The sequence below is a fragment of the Pteropus medius genome, unplaced genomic scaffold (genome assembly GCF_902729225.1).
Source record: "Pteropus medius unplaced genomic scaffold, Ma_sr-lr_union100, whole genome shotgun sequence".
Taxonomy (NCBI): domain Eukaryota; kingdom Metazoa; phylum Chordata; class Mammalia; order Chiroptera; family Pteropodidae; genus Pteropus; species Pteropus medius.
The window spans coordinates 6,591,891-6,612,964 of NW_024351543.1; the positions used below are offsets into that span (position 1 = coordinate 6,591,891).

General features: G+C 40.3%; 1 protein-coding gene and 1 pseudogene across 1 annotated transcript; one reads left to right on the forward strand and one right to left on the reverse strand.

Annotated features, from left to right (window-relative positions):
- The first annotated feature begins 1,892 nt into the window (after nucleotides 1–1,892).
- Nucleotides 1,893–19,489, forward strand: FBXO40 (F-box protein 40). Its single transcript, XM_039843153.1, has 4 exons — nucleotides 1,893–2,274; nucleotides 12,526–12,558; nucleotides 13,440–15,347; nucleotides 17,808–19,489. Exons 2-4 carry the CDS (start codon nucleotides 12,556–12,558, stop codon nucleotides 18,021–18,023), a joined length of 2,127 nt encoding a protein of 708 aa, XP_039699087.1. The 5' UTR covers nucleotides 1,893–2,274; nucleotides 12,526–12,555; the 3' UTR covers nucleotides 18,024–19,489.
- On the reverse strand, nucleotides 9,524–9,642 carry LOC120586837 (uncharacterized; annotated as a pseudogene).
- Nucleotides 19,490–21,074: the final 1,585 nt, after the last annotated feature.

A 21,074-nucleotide genomic window follows, 5' to 3' on the forward strand; every position in this document is an offset into this window, starting at 1 on the left:
GAGGTTTATTGTTCATTGAGTATTTTTTCACTTTTGACTTTTTAATAGTCTACTTTTTAGAATACTTTTAGGTTTACAGCAAAATTCAACAGAAGATAAAGAAATTCCTCATATATCCCCTTCACCCACATACACGCAGCCTCTCCACTAGCAATCCACACAAGAGTGGTACATTTGTTACAATTGATGAACCTACATTGATATATCATTCTCACCTAAAGTTCATAGTTTACATTAAGGTTCACTGTTGATGTTGTACATTATATGAATTTTGACAAATGTATAATAACATCTCTTATAGAACCATACAGAGTAGTTTCACTGCCATAAAAACTCCTTTGCTTACAAAATTTTTTTAATTTCCAACTGCTGGCTATTCACTCCAAATAATTTTATTTACACAGCCATATATGCATGGAAGAATGCAGGGGAAAGTGCAATTCAGTTTCTGTTAATTGCAGCAGCATTTAGCACATCTATTTTTAGTCCATATGTTCAAATAATAGCATTATTAAGCACTGGGTGTGTGTTAGATGACATTTGTGTGCTTTACATATATTAATGTATTCATGTGTGAGCTGATCAACACATGGTCACACTATTATCAGCCTCATTTCACAATTGGAAAAATGAAGGTAGAGAGTGTTTAAGTAACTTGGTCAAAATCACATGTAGGAGTCCTCCCTTATCCTCAGGGAAACATTCTAAGACTCCCAATAGATGACTGAAATGGCAGATAGCTCCAATAAGTACTATATATAATACAAACCTATATATACTATGTTTTTTCCTATACATACCTATGAAAAAGTTTAATTTATAAATTAGGCATGGTAAGAGATTAATAATAATAACTAATAAGGTAGAATAATTATTAATCATATAGTATAATAAAAATTATGTGAATGTGGTCTCTCTCTCAAAATATCTTATTGTACTGTACTCACCTTTTCACTTAAAGGAAGCACTTTATGGCCTCTCTTTGGCACATCCAAATTTCCAACGTCACTACTCTTGCACTTGGGGGCCATTATTAAGTAAAATAAGGGTGACCTAGACACAAGCACTGTGATACCGTGACTGTAGATCTGATAACCAAGACAGCTACAAAGTGATTTATGGGTAGTACATGCAACATTGATGTACTAGACAAAGGGATGATTAACATCCAGGTTGGATGGAGTGGGAGAGCACGAGATTTCATCACACTACTCAGAATGGCAGCAATTTAAAACTTATGAATTATTTATTTCTGGAATTGAATTTTCCATTTAGTATTTCCAACCACAGCTGACCACAGGTAGCTGAAACCACAGACAGAGAAACCACAAACAAGGCAGTCTACTATACCTAGAAATTAGCAAAGCCAAGATTATATATTTTCTTTCCTCAGAAGATAGTTGAATGAGTTTCTTTGAGGAGGACAGGATAAAGAAGAGCATCAGAATAGGAGTGAGAAGAATAACTGAGTTTTTCCTCTGGCTCTTCCACTAGCAAGCTATGTGACCTTGGGAAAAAAATTACCTTCACTAAAACTTGGTCTTCTCATCCATAAAAAGAGGGAGTTGGACTAAGCCATAGCTAAGCCTCCTACCACCTCTAATTCTTACACTGGACTTAACTCTAAGCCTGATTTATGAGTTAGAAACTCTCCCTTTTCCAGCTACCCGGGAAAGAAGAAGGCCAGCAGAGGACAGCCATTTACTTGTCATGACAAGAAATAATAAACAGAAACAGGGCCGCATGCCGCTTGCACAAGTTGCTGCTTCAGCTAGCTATGGGTTTAGGTGAGAAGCACAGTTATAATTAGAGCAGTAGCCTGTCCTAAATGCTCCACCAGCCACCTTGAGCACAGCTGGATCTGCTGACTGCACTCACAGGAGTCTGAGAGACTGCTCTGGCCTTGAAAATGATCCTTCTTGAAATGATTTTCTTCCTTCCTTGAGGGAAAGAAAACCCATCGATATAAAACCTCACTTCCTTTTCAGCTCCCCCTGCTAAATGCCACTCCAGTAGAAACGGGGTGTTGATAAATACAGGGGAAAGAAAAAATCGTAAGCTGAGCCTGGTCACATTGCCCCTTGTGATATAGTTTTATTTTTAACTTCGAGACACTTGAACTATTTCTGTTGAAGTTTTCTCTCCTTTCTCTGCCTCCTCAACGAATTCTGCCCTCTGTGGAGCTGATGCACCTTCAGCCACCTCCTGCGATCTGCTTGCTCACAATCAGAAAAGGCAGGTGCAGCAGATGCTGATTCAGTACATGCCATTCAGGTAAGCTTTTCAGAGGTGATCAGGTGCATCAAGGGGATATTTGGAGAGGCAAACATGGAGACCAAGTCTGAGCTGCACATCACCTTTTTGCTCTGAGCAAGAGGGTTGTTAAGCAAATTAGTTACATCTGGTGGGAAGTGGGGGTGGGGGAGAAGGTTGGGACTGAGAATGAGACCCAGCCATGTATGAATCTAAAATCTTAGAGCAAGAAGAAATTATCTACTTTCTGACAGCTTAGGATCTTCTACAATCAACCAGAATAGTTATGCGATACCTCTAAATTTACACAGTGGTGATGGGGGTCGCGGGCTCAGGGGCGAGGAGGTAGTGTGGAAATAGGTGGAAGGCCCAGAACCCAGGATTTCTATTTTCTAAAGCCCAAATGCTGTGATCCTTTTATCAATCAACATTTGATAATTAATTGCAAGTCATTCTCACGTCGTTTAAATCCCGTCCCCTATGTCACACTACTACTGGTTAATGTAGCACAATTTTACTTACTGCGTGTATTATCTAAACTCTGCCTGAAGAGTTTAGAAACTATTTTTCTCTAATAATATTCCCTAGATATGGCTCTCTCCACCCCAGGACTCTTGTCCAAAATGCATCCATGGAATAAAAGTGAAAATATTTTACAGGTTGAAAAACTTATATAGGCTTTGGCACACAAACCAAAAGTTATTACAAATTTGTAACTTGCACATCCAGAGGGACAAATGTAAAATGATTAATAATAATTGAGGTATCAAGAGCTTGAAAATGTAGATAGATTATTTCTAGCTTGTGGAATAACTGCATAAGAATTGGCAGATATGAGGGAGCAGTGTTTATTTTCTTGTTTTCCTCTTAGCCTTGCTTTGGTGTTACATAGTTCGAAGTTCAGCTAAGGACATCTTTGGAAACGACTTATGCAGCAAAAGGGATTCTGTACACTCTAAACCTTGCAGTGTACAAACTAAAGCCACCAATGCCAAGTGAAAGGAGATCTAACCAGATACCCTAACTCCTAGTTTCTTCCTGCCTGCGGGTGGAACCTCCAGGTGCATCCTATAACTCTGCTATGGATGTGTGGGTTATAATTATGCCTGTTTGCTAGGCCTAATTAAATGAACTATGTATAATTGCCTAACTTCATTTAATTTTGTTAAGGTTTCTGTGGCACCAAGGTCTTCAAGGTGTATCCTGGGTGCTGTCGTAGCAAGACTGGAGTCTGTTGGCTTAACTAACTAATTGACTGGTTAATAGTTTACGAGTTAAAGAATATCTCTGATCTTTAACTTTTGACCTTGTCATTTCTGCTGAAGTTAAAGCTCAGGAATAAATCATCATTGTGACATGAGGAGGCAAAATAGTTAGTCGCTGACATCATGTGAAGGGTGCGGAGAGGGCCTCTAGCCTAAAAATATCTCCTTGACATCCACCCTGTTTGCCTACTAACTTTAAGTAAAGAATGTTAAAACTATTATCTGTTAATCCCATTCTCTTTTGCCTGAGTCAGTGATTTAAATATACCTACCATATGCCTTCTCATGACTTTCTTGGCAGTAACACTTGGTCACCACCTATTCCTCACTCTTCCAAGTTCTGTTCTGTTTTGCCCTTGGCACCATCTAAGTTGCCCAAATGCCCTTGGCCACCACTATACAGGTAGCTCTGTGTGGCAATGTGATTTCTATAGAATCTCTCAATAAAACATCAAGGTGAGGAGTGTGAGAAAGACACTTTACTTCTCTGGGCCTCAGTTCTTCTTGAAGGGAATGAAGAGATTAAACTAGACATTTTTCTTTCAGAGTAAGGTCCTAAGGTCCTTAAGCATTGTCTGGAGCTTATACCAGAAGACTCTCAGGCCCTACCCCAGTTCTACCAGATCAGAGTCTGTATTTTAAAAAGATCGCCCAGGTGATTCCTATGCACATAGAGCTTTCTGGTTACCTGCCTGATCCAGATCTCTGATTTATGCCTGCAAACTTTAGAAAAAGTACCACAACCCCCTAAAACAATCCTGGAAGCATTTCAGAATGTCTGTTATAACCCAAGCCTGCTAAAGTGCTTCCCATTCAGTTAAAGCTACATTAACCTAATGAAGTTGAAAACATTCCTTTTTCTTACTTTAAAAAAAAAAAAAGCCCCCAATTAGCATTCATCTGACATCATTACTCTTTCCTCCTAAATTTGTTTCAAATCACTATCTTTGAAAGAGGTAGCTCTTTAAAAATGCTGCCTTCTTTAGGGTTCTATTCAATTTCATTCAATTCAATCCTGTTCAATAAACTTGACTGAGTGCCAGGAGCAGTGTTAGCTATCCTCTCTCAGTCCCTCCGAAACCATTTCCTATATTCCATAAGGGCATTCACATTTGCTCTCCCTTGCTCTCCATTAATATTCCAGTCAGAGCTTTTTTTTGCTACAGAAAAACAGTCTCATGGGCAGAGCACTTCTGCTCCATTTATGGCCCTCGTCAAGATCTCTCCCATGCACACCATCTCAGCAACTTCTCTGGTTATATTGACTCCTGCGGCCAGTTGCTAGAGAGAAGCAGTCTTAGTTGACACCATCCTTTTCTTTTCTTAAGGAGCAGAATAATGTAGGTAAACAATTAAATTACCAACTCCAGCCTAGGAAAAAAAGATGCCCTCAAGTTGGGTTTGTAGCATCTAAAACGTCTTCCAGGCCTGATATGGTACAATTTGAATTCCTAAGTGCTTAAGAAATAAATGCTTTGTGGTGATTACAAAGGGCCAAAAGCAGGGAGGAACTTAGGGGAATTCACATTCTTCAAGGAATAAGGTAAGATTTTTTTAAAAATGGTATTTGAAGGTTATTAAGCTGGCAGTGGTGTACACATTGCAGTGAGGGATAACCGATATTCGAAAGACCAGCCAAGAGCTGTGGGAGTGATGCAGTGGGAAGAAATAAAGGCCTGGATGGGAAGATGACCATGACAATGACCTTCCTGATAGAAGAATGACTAACGATTGACCGAATCTTATATATGAGCCACTTTCCCTGCCATATCTCATTTGATCCTCACACAATCATTTGGTTTATTATGAGCCCCATTTTATGGATGAATAAATTAGCTTTAGGGAGATTAAATAACTTGTCAAAAATTAGTTAGCTAATACATGAGAGTGTTCATTAATTTACTTTATATTGGAGATTGCAGATAAGGCCTCTTTGTGGAGGTAACATGTGTCGATGTAAGAAAGATCCAAACCTATAGAGAATTTTAATGAGTTTATTTGAGCCAAACTGACAACAATTCCTGGGAATTCTCGACAGACTAAGAAAATGCTCTGGAGAATGGCAGTTTTGCGGCTTATTTTACACAAAAGAATCAAAAGAGGAGATTTTACACAAAAGAATCAAAAGAATCAAAACATGAAATCCATTAGTGGTTGATTAAGGGGATAGGAGAAAGCAAAGCGGGGAAATCTCCGGGATTGGATAAAAAGTAAAATGGAGAGACACTTTCACATTGATGTGTACAGAATAGTTAATAGTTAAGATTTACAACACATAGAGATGTACGCGGGGGACAAGATAACCAGGAGGGGTTCTGTGGTCTTATGCTCTGATGCAGGGAGTTGTGCCCTGAGGGGTCCCAAAAAGGGGTTTAATCTGACATTCCAAGGGTATATTATCTTAGATGCAAAAAGACAATAAATAGGCTTACTTAAGGTAAAGATTGATCTTTGTCAAGAAAGCTACAGGTCCAAGATGTGACTACCTGCCATGATCAACTTTTAGTTAGGAAATTTTATGTTCAGACCATCCTATGTGGTTAACTTTGGTCTCTGAACTTGTAGGGCCCACTATGCTGGCCTCCTCTGAGCTTGTCAGGTTTAGTATATGGCCCCCTTTTTCATCCACACATGTAAACTGAAAGCTAAATGGCAAGAAAGAACCCATAAAGCAAATAAAGAGCAAGGATACAATTTCGGTATAAAGAGCAAGTAGAAGGTCCCTACACAAGAATAAGTGACAGAGCTGAAACTACATGCTCTAGGGAGGTAAAAGAAGCAAGCAGGGACACATGCTGGGTTTTGTGTGCCAAGATAAGGATGTCAGAGTTTATTCCTCTTGATGGGGGTCCACTGGAGATTTTAAGAGGGGAGTGATAACCTAATGTTAAAATTTGTTAAATTACTCTCTCTGCTGATGAATATAGATGTGGGGCACAAGATAGGAGTGAGACTGCTTGTCAGGCTATTGCGCCAGACTGGATGAGAGATGGTGGTGCTTGGATGGGGCGGTCATGGGGTGGAGATGGAAAGAAATGGATAGAATTGCTTACTGCCTTTTCAGATCTTTCTACAAGGCCTCCCTACCAAACTGGGCAGTAGTTCCTTTGTGATTGGATGCATAATATCCAGCTTCTTCTAGTTCAGTGGTTCTCAAACTGAGCTTACAACAGAATTAGCTGGATTCAGTAGGTCTGATTGAGTAGGTCTGTTTGGTAGAGCCCAGGAATTTACATTTCTAACTAATTCCCAGGTAACGCTGATGCCGTTGGTCTGGCTACTACACTTTTATGACCACTATTCTAGCTGACTCGCCTTTTCTCATTCACTTACTGCTTTCTGAGCGTTCCATACTGTACCACAACCTGCATCAAAAAGAGCTTCTGCTTCCCTGCCAGGTTCTAAATGCTTTCCTACTTCTTGAAAGAAATATCCATCCCTCAAACTCATGTACCTGGTCCTTCCACCTACTCATATTCCACTTTAACTGCATCTAGTACAACCAGTAAAATCTAGTTCTGTATAGATTTTTGAACTATTTAAGTCTAAATTATATTATTTTGGCTGCTATCTCTTCTAGACAGAGGAAGTTTAAAACATATTTTGGCCTAGACTTGATTAAAGTTTGTTTTTAAGAGAAGGAAAGGTACTGACATTTCATGAAAGAAGTAAGAATTTAAAGGTGAACAGAGGGGCATAGAAACTGAAGGAGGAAGTGGCACCTGGATAACCATATGTTGTTTCAGGCATAGAATTTTATCAACTTTTTCACAGTGAAGAGTTTCAATAATCTATGTTTTGATTTAGTAAGTGTTTCATTTTAAATCTCAGGATCCACACTGTAGTGCAGATTTTTAACCCTAAAAATTTCACTCTCACATTTGTATTCCCTGAAATGTAAAGCCGTGGGACTTGGGTACTCTTATTTCCTCTATTCAGTTGGGGCACAGCATGGGATGTGGTCCAGAGGAGGATTTTAAAAAAATCAACATAGAGATGGAGGTGCTCCTTAGTGAAGAGCATCCAGCTCCTCTACAGTCTAGAAAAATTATACACGCAGACATCTTTCTGTGCCCCAGCTGGGGTAGGAGAGGTTCTCTCCCCGAGAGGTCCTAGTCATAGGCTTACTTTCTTCCCAAATCATGGGGATGGCCTGAAGAATGTCTCTGGGGGTCTGTGATGGACACAGTGTGATCTAGCAAAGAAGACATAGTTTGAAGCTAGATACACTTAGGCCTTTTTGTGCCTCAGAATCCTTGTTTGTAAACTGGAAATGGTAATACTCATTTCACATGGTCATTGTGAGGATTAAATGAGATGTTATGTAAAAGCACCTGTTAGACCCTAAAATCTTGTTTTTCTTTTTTCGTGACATCCAAAATGCAAAGAAATTACTCAATCTAGGAACGTTAGACAGACCCCATGGAGGATAAGGATCCAGTCACTGCACAAGAACAGAGATTAGGATAACAGGGTGTCTAATCTTACAAGACAAATAGTGATATGTCTAATTTGATCGACTTGGGACAACACCCAAGGTAAGGTGATCAATTAGCTGTCCGAGTTTGCCAGGGTCTAAGAGGCTTCCTGGGGCTTGGGACTTATAGTGCCCAAACCAGAAGAGTCCCAGGCAAAACAGCACCATTGAAAACCCTGTTTACCCAACAATAGACTAGTAACAATTTTGGACTATTCTTTATCTCAGTGGAAATAATTTCCCCCAGATATACAACACAAGGTTAAGATGTAATTTTTTATACCCTTAGGGGATATTTATCTTTCTTCTTCCCTCCACTGTCTAACTTTTCCAGCTTTTCTCTCCACTCATTGTTTTTGTGTTCAGCACATGTCCTCTCTCAAAGTCGGTCATCTGGTGTAGCTCCAGAACCTAGCAGAAGATCTTTAAATAGCAGCGTAAAACAAAAACAAAACAAAAACCCAGCATCTTTGTTGCCAGCATACATTGTCTTTTCTCTTAAAGGGGTATTTTCAAATAACTTCAAAGAGATGGAGAGCAATAAGGCTCCGCAACAAACATTTCCAGCTTCAATATCACTGTTCCTTAGGAATATATTTTATAATACTGAAGGATAAGAAATGAATGGGCTTCGAGTTCATCACCACTGTCCCTCCAGCTAGACAAATTCTTGCTGCTGGAGCAGAGTTCTCACTACACACATGGAGTACAGAACTAGCCAGGCCTGCTTTTCTCTTCCCAGGAACTGGGCTCAGCTTGGTGACAAAACCAGGCAGGCAAATATGAAGTTGAACATGCCTGGTGCTAGTTGCTCTTTTCATATAGCCTTATTCCATTTGTAATCTGCCTCTTCTTTCCCAGCTAAAAACCAAGAGAGGACTCTGACTTATCCAAACTCCATCTTTATTGATAAATATCTTTTATGAATAGAAAGCAGATGGTCACATTCTCCAGGCCAGGGCACAGGCCCTGACAACACTGGAGTGTGTGCTTAATAGCTTTCCCCTACCTTCCAAGCAACACCACATTTTGAACAGCCAAGAGTCCCACAGCACAGCTGTCATGCTGCATTTGCTCTGGCAAGAGCTCTGTGCTGTCATCATTGTTCTTAACCTCATGGCAGCATTGGAGGCTATTGCTCACCCTTTCCTACACATCTGGGTCACATAGTGCTGACTCTCTTAGCTCTCCAGTCTTTTGTCTCTGGCTCTACTTCTTCCCAATATCCCCGAAATGGTCATACTTAGCTATGAACTTTAAGGCTCAGATTTCTATTCTGTGTTCTTACGTTCCCAGTTATGGGTTCCTCTCTCATCTTTAAGTGGATATTCTCAAATCTCCATCTCTACATTCTAACCCCTGATCTTCCCAACTCCGTGATCTGTCATCACCTTGAGCAACTTGTATTAAATTTGCTGGATGTACCTTTCTTCCCCAAAACAATTTCCTCTTTAGAGTTCCATTCTTCTCAGGATTCTACCCAATTTTCTCTCTTCTTGGGTCAAAATCTTTTTTTTTTTCTTTTTAACACCTACAGCACCTGATATTCCTAGGTGGTCTCCTATCCAAGTACTAACCAGGCCCAATCCTGCTCAGCTTCCAAGATCAGACGAGATCAGACACATTCAGGGTGGCATGGCCGTAGTTCTTGGGTCAAAATCTTGCCATCAATGTTGATTCCTTGCCTTTCCCCTTCTCTAGCCAGAAACAAAAATATTAGTTGATTTTCCCTTGTATTGTCTCTTGTCTGTCTCATCTTATCTATTTCTGCTATCATCGGACTTACCCATTCAAGCCTTCATCACATTCTCTACATAGCAGTTTCTTACTCTAGGTCCTCTCACTCCATCCCTCCATTACCGCTCATTGTCACACCAGTTACAATGTTAAATGGCTCCTCATTGAGTACCAAACAACTCCAGATGCTTTAGCCTAATATTTATGCATTTCCACAATAAGTTCACAATGGACTTTTTTCCTCCAAAAGTGATCTAGAATACAGTAGGAGCCTACTTAAATGTTAAATTACATGTTAAAAGATCTAGTAGCCAGACTCTTGCATCCAAAAGATGTCTTCTTGCCCACAGCTGCCATTCTGTTCCATCTCAGTCCAACCATCACAGTCCTTCACTCTTCTCAACTCCCTCTCTGGCTTTAACTCCTTGATTTGCCTTCTGGGCTCTGAAGCCAATTGATGTTCTGGCTTGTAACTTCTCACCTGCCTCCTGATTCAGGCTAACTATTAAGAGCATACAGCACTCTGATGTGATTCCTCTTTTACACTCAGCAGTCCCAGTGCATAAGAATCGGATGGGGAATGTGCTAAGAATGTAAATTCCAGGTTGTACCCCTCACTCAGGTCAGGGTTGTAAACAGCATCTATAGCAGTATTGTCCAATAGAACTTTCTGTGAAGACAGAAATGTCCCATGCTGTGTTTGTCCAATAGAGTAGCTACTAACCACATGTGGGTGTTGAGCACTTGAAATGTAGCTAGTATGCCTGAAGAACTGAATTATTAATTTTATTTAATTCTGATTAAAGAGCCACATGTTGAAGAGTGCAGATCTATAATAGGCATCGCAGCTGATTCTAATGAACAATAGTGTTTAAGAACCACTCTAACAAGCAGTCCAGGTGACCTTTATTCTACTGGCAAATAGGTAATCAACAAATGTTTGTTGAATGAATAGATGCACAATTGAACACATAAGCAAACCAAAATATAACTTCTTTGAGATTTAAGTCTGTCTCTTCTGAAAAAAAAAAAAAAGAAAAGAAGGAAAGAAAAGCTGAGAGAGCTTTCCCAGATTAAAGAGGCTAAAAATACTTACCAACCAAATGTGATAAATTTAGTTTAAAGGGATCCCGTTTCAAAATTTTTAATTTTAAATATGTATGTCATATGTATGTGACATTTTTTGATAATTGGGGAAATCTGAATATAGATAGCATGTTACATGATATTAGAAAATTATTTTTAGGATTTTTTTTAGTTTTCTTAAATATTATTGTAGTTACAAAGGAAAATGCCTTTATTCTTAGGGAATACATGCTGAAGTACTTAGGGACGAGGTACCATAATATCTACAACTTATTTTCAAGAAGTTCAGCCAAAAATGTGTGTGTGTGTGTGTGTGTGTGTGTGTGTGTGTAGAGAGAGAGAGAGAGGGAGGGAGAAACAGAAAGAGGAAGCAAAGGTGGCAAAATGTTAACAATTGTTGAATCTAGGTAGAGTATATTTGCATGTTCATTGCATATATTCTTTCACCTTTTCTGTATATTTGAACAATTTCTAAAAAGTACTTTAAAATACTGCATCTTCTGACTTGTGGGTGCTAACTCCTTCCTAGACTAACGCAGTGCTGAAATTATGCTATACATTCTCTAGACCAGGTGTTGCAAAGTGGCAACTACAGGTCCTATGTAGGCTGCATACATGTTTTTCCTTACCCCAAATAGAGTTTTTTTTTTAAATAGTTGCCAATATTTAAAATTTCAGTAATTTTTATCTTGATATATTATATAATAAAATATTTTACTATATAATAAAATATAAAACAGTGTATAATAGCAAACATGTATAGATGACTTTCTATGAGATAAGGACTGTTCTAAGAGTTTGGGGTACTGTATTTAACTCATTTGTTCTTCACTACAGCACTATGAGATAGGTACTATTATTATCCTCCCTTTACAGATGGGGAAACTGATGAACAAAGAGGTTAAGTAACTTTCCCAAAGTCTCACAGCTACTGACTTGTAGGGCCAGGGTGGAATTCCATGCTGTCTGCCTCCTAACCACTACACTCTACCAACACTCACGAAACTCTGCACCCCAGTTTCTCTGGGGAAATCAGAAAATCTGGCAACATATTCCTATATGGGACCAACTGTCCAGAGCCAAGAAGCTATGTTCACCTGAAAGCAGGAAGTCATCTCTTCTACTTGCCAGAGTCCTCATTTAGCCAGCCTTTGGGGCCCTAAGGGTTTGATCTCTGCTCCAGCCACAGCATAGTTGAATACTTCAGAATGAATGACCCATGATAGATATTTCACAGACGCATGTACACTGTTCCAGACTAAGCTGGATATCAGTCTGTCCTCTAAGTGGACATGAAGCCCCAGTGGGAGAGAAGGCTAAAAGGGTAACTTGGACCAGACATGTGTGTAGGGGAGGAGGGGTGGAATGTCAAGATAGTTGTTGGTTGATAATAGAGAAAAGCTGCAAGAAGCATAAGTTACACATCCCATGGTTGGTTAAGATATCCCATGAGAGGACAGCGTGGACTAGCATGACCTGGGTTGGGATCTAGTTCCATTACTTAACTGCTGTATAACCTCAAACAAGCTATTAAACTTCTCCATTTTCCATTTCCTTGACAATAAAATGGAGGCAATGACACTTTCAGGGTAGTGGAAGGAATTAAATGAGAGAGCATGTGAAGTTTCTTTAGCCCCTGTTAATACAGATAACCAAAATACTTTTCTTAATAATCATTCATATTTATATTTTTATATTTTCTCCTAGAGTTACAAAGCAAGAAGAAATTAGGAAGCTATGGTAAGTACCAGGCATTTATCGGATCTTCACCTTTCAGGGGTCCAGTTTTGGCTTTATTTAACCTGTAACCCAAGCAGTTGGCAGACTCGCGCTTGTAGTTTGATGATATTTATTGGCTTATTGCCAAACCAGAAATGTTAGAGAAGAAATTGACTCACAGTAGGGGGAAAGTGCAGAGCTGAGAGGGATTTGTGAGCAAAGATTTTTCGTAAAATTTTAAAAAGAAAAAAGAAAAATTACAGCAATAATCTAATTGACTAACAATTCCTTCATTCAGCAAATATGATTGAATACCTACAATAGTCCACCCAGTGATAAGTGGTAGGGATGCATGTGTGAACAAAACCAGACATGGTCCCTGTCCTCCCAGCTCACCACCTGATTAGATGAATGATAGTACTCTCATTCTGGAATGATATACTGATAGTATGAAGAAAGTCTGTAGAGAATAATTAATAAAACAGCCTACTCTTACATTACAATAGCAAGTTAAAAAGCTGGATGACAAATTGTATTCATATTAAAAAATTATATCAACTGTGCAATATAAATTACCCATAATACACGACTCAAAAATAACAATTGTCAATACTGTACATCATTATATTTGACTTTGTTTTTTTCTATTCTAAACACATCTACTACATACATAGAAAAAACTATTGGAAAAGAAAGAAAAGAGTGTTGATAGTTGTTATTTCTGAGTCGTGGGATTATGAGTAATGTTTGCTCTTTTTCTCTATAAATTCCTATATTTTCAAGGTTCCTATAATAAGCATGTATAAATAGCAAATAAGTCAAAACACAGTCATAGGCAAACATAGAGCTTCTCTCCTAGAAGTCATTTGTTTCCTCTTTCCCCTTGTCCTTGGTGTCTCCAGGGCAGAGCACGCAGGCCTCCACCTGGGCAGCATGGGCATTGTGAGAGATGCTTCAACCGTCACTGTCACATTCCTGTGGAGCCCAATGTCTCCTGCCTGGTGATAAACTGCCACCTGTCCTGTGGCGCTACCTTCCACATGTGCAAAGAGGCAGAGCACGAGCTCCTCTGCCCTTTAGAGCAGGTTCCATGCCTCAACTCTGAATATGGCTGCCCCCTTTTCATGTCCCGCCACAAGCTGGCCAAGCACCTGCAGGTGTGCCCCGCCAGCGTGGTGTGCTGCTCCATGGAGTGGAACCGCTGGCCAAATGTGGACTCTGAAACAACCCTCCATGAGAACATCATGAAAGAGCCCCCCAGTGAGGAGTGTTTGGACAAAGCCCTGGCCCTCCAAGACCAGAAGGTCCTTTTCAGATCTTTGAAAATGGTAGAACTTTTCCCAGAAACTAGAGAGCCCACAGAAGAGAAACCTACTATGAATGGCGAAGCCAGCTGGGAGGAAATGGGAGGAGCAGTGGGTGGAGCAGACGCTGGTTTGATACCACATAGCTCTCTGTCAGCCACTAAGGAAGAAATCACGGAGCTAAGTCAAGAGGAACGCGAGGTGTTAGCCAAAACCAAAGAAGGAATGGACCTGGCCAAGTTTAGCCAGTGGGAAAATATTTTTAGCAAAGAGCATGCAGCATCTGCTTCAACGAACTCATCAGTGAGCTGTGAGAGCAAGAGCAGGAATGGCCCAGAGAAAAAGCAGATTTCCAACAGCAATAACATGGTAGGAGAGGGCACTGATGAAGGTAAAGAACCACAGGAAAATCAGAAGCAGCAGGATTTTCATGCAGCTGAGGAAACAACAGGGCTTGCCCCTTGGCAGGATGGTGTTCTGGAAAGATTAAAAACAGCTGTGGATGTAAAGGACTATAATATGTATCTGGTGCACAATGGGAGGATGCTTATCCACTTTGGTCAGATGCCTGCTTGTACACCTAAGGAGAGGGACTTTGTTTACGGCAACCTTGAGGCTCAGGAGGTGAAAACTGTTTACACCTTCAAAGTTCCTGTGAGCTACTGTGGGAAGAGGGCTCGCATTGGAGATGCCATGTTAAGTTGTAAGCCAGGTGAACATAAGGCAGTAGATACTTCAGATTTAGGGATCACTGTGGAGAACCTGCCCAAATCAGATCTCATCAAGACCACCCTCCTATGTGCTTTGGAAAGAGAACTCAAAGGTCACGTCATCTCTGAAGCCAGGAGCATTGATGGGTTGTTCATGGATTTTGCTACACAGACATACAATTTTGAGCTAGAACAGTTTTCCTCTGAGACAGTGCTGGCTGACTTAACCACTGCCAACCCAGAGGGTCTCCATGTGGCACTGCACAGTGAGTGTGTGACCAGGAGACACAACAAGAGCAGCTCTGCCTTCACTTTCACTTGCAACAAATTCTTCAGGAGGGATGAATTCCCCCTGCATTTCAAAAATGTCCACACAGACATTCAGTCTTGTCTCAATGGCTGGTTCCAGCATCGATGCCCGCTTGCCTATTTGGGATGTACATTTATTCAAAACCATTTCCGTCCCCCAGGGCAAAAGGCAAAATTGATCTATAGTCAGGAGTTAGAGACCTTTGCCATCAAGCCAGAGGTTGCTTCAGAGCTCACTGAGGGAAGGAAGAACAACCATCCTTCAGGCCATGGAGGAAAAAGCCAGAATTCTCTAACCAGTTTGCCCTTAGAGGTTTTGCAATACATTGCTGGGTTCTTGGACAGCATCAGCCTGTCACAACTCTCCCAGGTGTCAGTGCTGATGAGGAATGTCTGTGCCACTTTGTTACAAGAGAGAGGAATGGTACTCCTGCAATGGAAGAAGAGGTATTCCCATGGAGGCACCTCCTGGAGAGTCCACAGAGAGGCAAGTAAACACTCATTCATTTATTCATTAATTCAACAAAATTTATCCTAGGCACTGGGATCGTACTAGGTTATTGGGAATAAGATATAATTCCTGAGCTCAAGGAGGTCCATCTAGTAGGGAAGACAGACCTACAAACATATAAGTGGCAATGCGGATGGTAGTACCTGATAATCTCTATGTATATGTCCTGGATATCTTCTGTTAGTTCACATGATCCATTCTCAAACCTTCTTCATCATGATCTATCCTCCAAGAGGCTGATCTCTACAGACTGTGTTAACCATTTCCCTTGCCCTCCAGCTTCCAGATGGGCTAACCCAATAGGAGTATATCAGCAGGAGACAGGAGTGAGGGAGAAGAGTGAAGTTGACAATTCTATTCTTGCTTCCTCCCTGCATGCACTCTCCCTCCATGACACTTTGCACCGGCTATGCCCTTTCACTGAAAAGGGCTATATCAGTGGCTCCCTCCACACAATTACTCATCCTGGGTTCCAAGGCCCTCCCTTCTTCCTCCCTTTCAGGCCTAGGGTGGTAACACTCTAGATTGTTACTAGCCCAGGTACTGCACTATATCTTGTGACTTTCCTACACCTTGCCCAAAATTTGTATATTTCTTTTTAAAATTCTCTTCATATTACCCAATTTGAGCATACCATCTGTTTCCTGCCTGGACTCTGACTGATACAACATGCCAGCAAATTCCCCTTAGTCCCATATAAACTAATTTTTAAAAAAGTTTTTGCCTTTGTTAAAGGCATTTTGAAATTCTAAAATAAGTCAGTCTACTGATTTCCCCTGGTTCAAATGCCTATTAAATTTTTCGAAAAATTCTGCTGTATAAATCAAAGAATCTCTCCCTTTGGAAAAAAAATGTATTCCTTCCCCCCACCAGTTTATACTTGCTGACAGTATTATAACTTCCATCACTCTGTATCATTCATAAGTGAAACTCCTCATTCATCACATCCAAGTTGCCCTTAGCATCCTTTCTCATGGTAAATATGTCGGTAATATGAACCACAAATGTGGGTGCCCATTTCAGTCAATAATTCCATAATCTCATGATTGAGTTTCTTCTCAATATGTGGGAATGGGCAAAATGGCATTAAAGAGTTAGAGTTGTTTAACATTTATTTTTATTGATTTTGTCTAAAACATCTTGTATATTTTCCATTATTTATTCCCTGAGCAGTCTTTTTCAAAAAGTAATTGAGACTCTCCCTCATGTATCCATGTCTGCAACCTTGTGTTAAATAAATACTGACTGCCAATCAACCATGTGTTAGGTATAAACAGGAATGAGACTAAGACCCTGCCTCTTGGGAATTATATAGTCTAGAACTGCCTAATACCTCCTTTTGAAAATCAGATGCAAATAATTTAATTAACGTACTAGAAATCCCATTACTTTTGGCTTATGATTGTCTCCAATTCAATGATTGCTGACCACTCTTGATATCATTTGGGACAAACTAAATTCCTTGCAGAAGGAAGAATAAGAATTTACCTGGAACTAAAGAATACTCCTATTAAAATGGCATTTTAATGTAAAAAGGGAAATAGTTTTAAGATCCCAGGAAACACTTTTCTTACATCGGAATAATGACAAGAAACCAAGGGTAAAGTGGTCATATTAAAAGAGTATCAGGTTATGCCTACCTTGGTAGCCAGGTTTTAAAACTAGTGATTTTGCTACCACATCCTAGGTGGAAAGGCCAGAGAGTATTGGAGTACCAGACTCCTAGATTTCTCCTAATATTTCTGTTTTAGTAAGACTCTTATTGGTTAGGATGTTTTTAGTTTCAAGAAATTTTAAGTGGCATAAACAAAAGGGAATTTATTGATGGATATAAATCCACACGTGATGACTTCAGGTAAGGCTTAATCTAGAAAATGCCCACACGTGATGACTTCAGGTAAGGCTTAATCTAGAAAATGCCCCCAAATGATGATTTTCTTTCTAGTTCTTATCTCTACTTCCTTGATAGTGGCTCCTTTCTAAGATATAGTGTTCACTTGGTAGTCCCTGGTGGCTTCTAGCATCTCCTAAGACTGCAGCTTCCCAGTTCAAGCATAGAGGAAAAATGAGAATCTGCTTCTTGATATCTCAAAAAAAAGTTCTAGAGTAGAGTCTCTCTGATATTAATTGTCCAGATTTAACCATGTGTCTATTATAGAACTGGTGTGTGTGTGGTGTTGGTGGGGTTGTGGGGGGGATGTCAATATGCAGACTGGTATTAGTTATTCCAACACAACTGCATGACTGGCTGGGAAGGGGGAACTAGGAATTGGGTGCTGAAGAGGGAACTAACATAATGTCTGCAGCAGCCACTAAATACTCTCTGGAAGCTAAGAACAGGAAGAACAGAAAGGCATTTCCTTATATTGTTCAAAGAAAGCCAGCCTGAGTGTATTGCACCAGTGTTCACTTTTGAGTTTCTATCTTTCCCAACAGATCTGGCAATTCAGCAGCCTATTCTCCAAAATCAAGAGCTGGGAGTTTAATGAAGTCACCTCCATGTCTGAGCACTTGAAGTCCTGTCCTTTCAACGTTGTAGAGCATAAGACTGACCCAATTCTTTTGACCAGCATGTGTCAGCCCCATGAGCAAGCCCAAGAGAGCTTAGTCACCACCTTTAGAGTCAGTCCACGAGGAAGACACATCAACTAAAGATACGAACGCCACCATTCTTGGATTCCCCGACAGAGTTACTAAAAGCAGGACAGAGTGTGGCTTTGAGGACTTCCCTCTATAAACTGCATATGTGCTTATCTGGGTGTATCGGAACATGCGATGTCCTTCAAAACCTGAGCAGTTGCACAAGGTCTAAGAATTGACTAAGCCCTGGCATGTACAATTGCTCTAATGCCATATTGATGATTTATTTCCTTTCCTTTCTTTTTCTAAAATAAATCAGTCTGAGGAGAAAATAGGTAACTTGAGGTCATTTGGAAGATGAACCCAAATCCATAGAAGATAAGAGAGCAATGAATTCCATAACTAGCATAGGCTTTTTAGTTTACGAGCATGTTTAAATTTGTGGGGCAGGAAATGCAGGGATGCAGATAGAGGTGCCTCCCAGGGTACCCACAGGGAAGGACACTTAGTTTGAAGGTTCTGGAGCAGGAGTTGTCTTGACAGTTAAGTCCAGGGCTTTTTTTAGTTGCCCCATTGCCTCTAAGCTCAGATGATCCAAACACAGCCCAACAAAATAGAGACCTTGGCTGAGCGCAGCTGCCTCTGGGACACCACAAACCAAAGGACAAGAGGCAGAAATGAGGTCACAGAGTTTGTTGTATAGAATTTTGGCAACATATAGGACAACCTTGAAAAAATGAAGAAGGGTCCAAAGGAAACACTGTATTTATGGAGAAAATGAGGACAAAAGGCCTCACGCCTACATTTAAACATTTTAGCAATGACTTAAGAGTCAAGGTTCTTTTCTTCTGAAAATTATATTCTAGGTCAAGATTGGAGAGAGCATAGGTATAGCTCAGCACCAACTGGACTATCTTAAATGACCTCAAGACACTAACACCAACTTCAGTGCCATGCCAGAGTGCATAGAGTAGCCCAGAGACCACACATTTGGCAAAGTACAGACAAGGCCCACTTCAGGTGCTACTGCACCAATCACTAGCACCAGTCACTGGGTACCCCACTGGGGATATGGGAAGGAAGACATGTGAACATGTGGTTCCCTATAATTGCTCCTACCTACTGCTAGTCATGACTCCAGTCTGTCAAAAATGAGTGATACTGCTGGTTTTGAGTAACAGTGAATACTCATAAGAATAAAATTAAAATAAATAATAGAAACTGACAAACAGGGTTTCTGAGAACTGTTGACATTGTGGACTGACTAATTCTTTGTCATAAGGGACTGTCCTCTGTGTTATAGGATATTTCAAAGCTTCCTTAGCTTCTATCCATAGATGCCAGTAGCAGCCCCACAGCTATAACAGCCAAAAATGTCTCCAAACACTGCTAAATATCTTCTGAGAGCAAAATTGCTCCTGGTTGAGAAACACTGCCCTAAAAGATGACATACAAGTGACAGTAAGCTAGGATAAGCTTTTTAGTACAGCAAAATATTTCACATAGTGATCTGCAATAGTTATTATTTCATCAGCTTTTCTTTATTTAGTAAATAGGATTTACACATGGTGACTTTAAGTTGGGAACCGGATGGGGCTGATTTGTTTGGTGTGGCTTCATGCTCTTGGGTCATGTGCAAAAACATCCTTTCAGCTTGCTCCAGGTGTAGCTGAAGCCAGGAAAGTTAAGCTATTTATCTTCTGTTTCCATCTCTCTCACCTTAATTGGTGCCATTTTTGCAGCAGCCCTAGCAGTCCAAACAAGTAAGAAAGAAGGATAAAGGAAGACAGGCATTGTGGGCAAGCAGAGAACAAAGAATTTAGCCAAAAACAACAACGAAGAATCTAGTCGATCTGGATGCTTGTTAATGCCTTGATCTCTCCCTGAACATGGTCCAGAGCCGGTGTTGATGAAATAGATTACACCTCTGAGAAGAGTCAAGAAGGCATTGGAGTAAGTCCCAGAAGTATGCTCATCTTTTCATTACAATGTGCCCCCTTGGTCCTATTAGGTAATATACCTATTTTTCCTCATCCTGATTGTTCGGTTTATATTTCACATTTGTATATAAGGCACCCTTTTCTAAAAATATTACTAGGGTATGAGCTAAGATTTTATTCAGTGAAGATGAGTAACTGAAAACAACTAAACACTGCAGTGGGAAAAAAGAGAGAGTTCTCCGGGTACTAGTTCCATGTGTTTTGAATCTAGTCCTCTCCATATGGAGAAAGAAAGCTCCTAGAGTCCATTCTTATTTTACTAGAAAAAGAGAGAAAAGGGAGCCGCAGGCCAAGGGAGATGAAAATCAGGGGCTACTGTTATATGGATGAGAAGTATAGTGAAAGGAAAAGAGCAAAGGGAGTGGGTGGATGGGGCGAGGCCAGGGTTCAGGATGGCTGTCGGGAGAGGGCCACACCTCTCCGTGGGCTGCACACTCCCAGTTGCACTCTACTTTCCCAGTTGCTAGTTGCTGTCTTCAGAGAGGTATTGAACTGATCAACATCATCAAACACATTTTATAAGATACTTAATTGTATATGTTGCAGAAAAGCAGTGTACTCCAGTATACTCACTGGTCTACAAAGACAAGTACATTTTATGATGAGTGGGCAGTTGGAGCAAAAGGGAAACCTTTTAGAGAGACTGGGTTAGACAGAAGATGATTTGGTTAGTAAAATAAGGCTATAGTGAGTAGCATGAATAGCAAGCATTATTTGATAGGAAAGACAGCTAGATATGACTCTGCTTCTTAGATTAAGAAGCAGATGGGGGGCGGGGCAGTGAAAAGGAATAGGAGCCTAGATAGAGATATGTATATGATCAGAGCCCTTGATGAGTATCAGCACCAAGATAGTCTGTCCAGAGTAGAAATCAGCCATACTTGGCAGTGAGGCAGAAAGGACCTTGTTGCTTTAATGGCATAGAGATCTGGAAAAGAAGTTTCTGTCTTAAAATAAAGGGAAAAGTGAAAAATAAGGTGGAACTTGGAGATGTAACTGGAAAACCACTGTAAAATTCTGATCTATGTGTGATGTCAAATAAAATTGAAGTGAAGAATGAGATTGTGCATATCTATGATGACTTATCTCTGTATATTGGAGATCTCAAAGTCTCTATAAGCAG

Coding starts and splice junctions, on each gene's coding strand:
- FBXO40 (XM_039843153.1), top strand. Junction 15,348..17,807: donor CCTGGAGAGTCCACAGAGAG/GCAAGTAAACAC, acceptor CTTTCCCAACAG/ATCTGGCAATTCAGCAGCCT.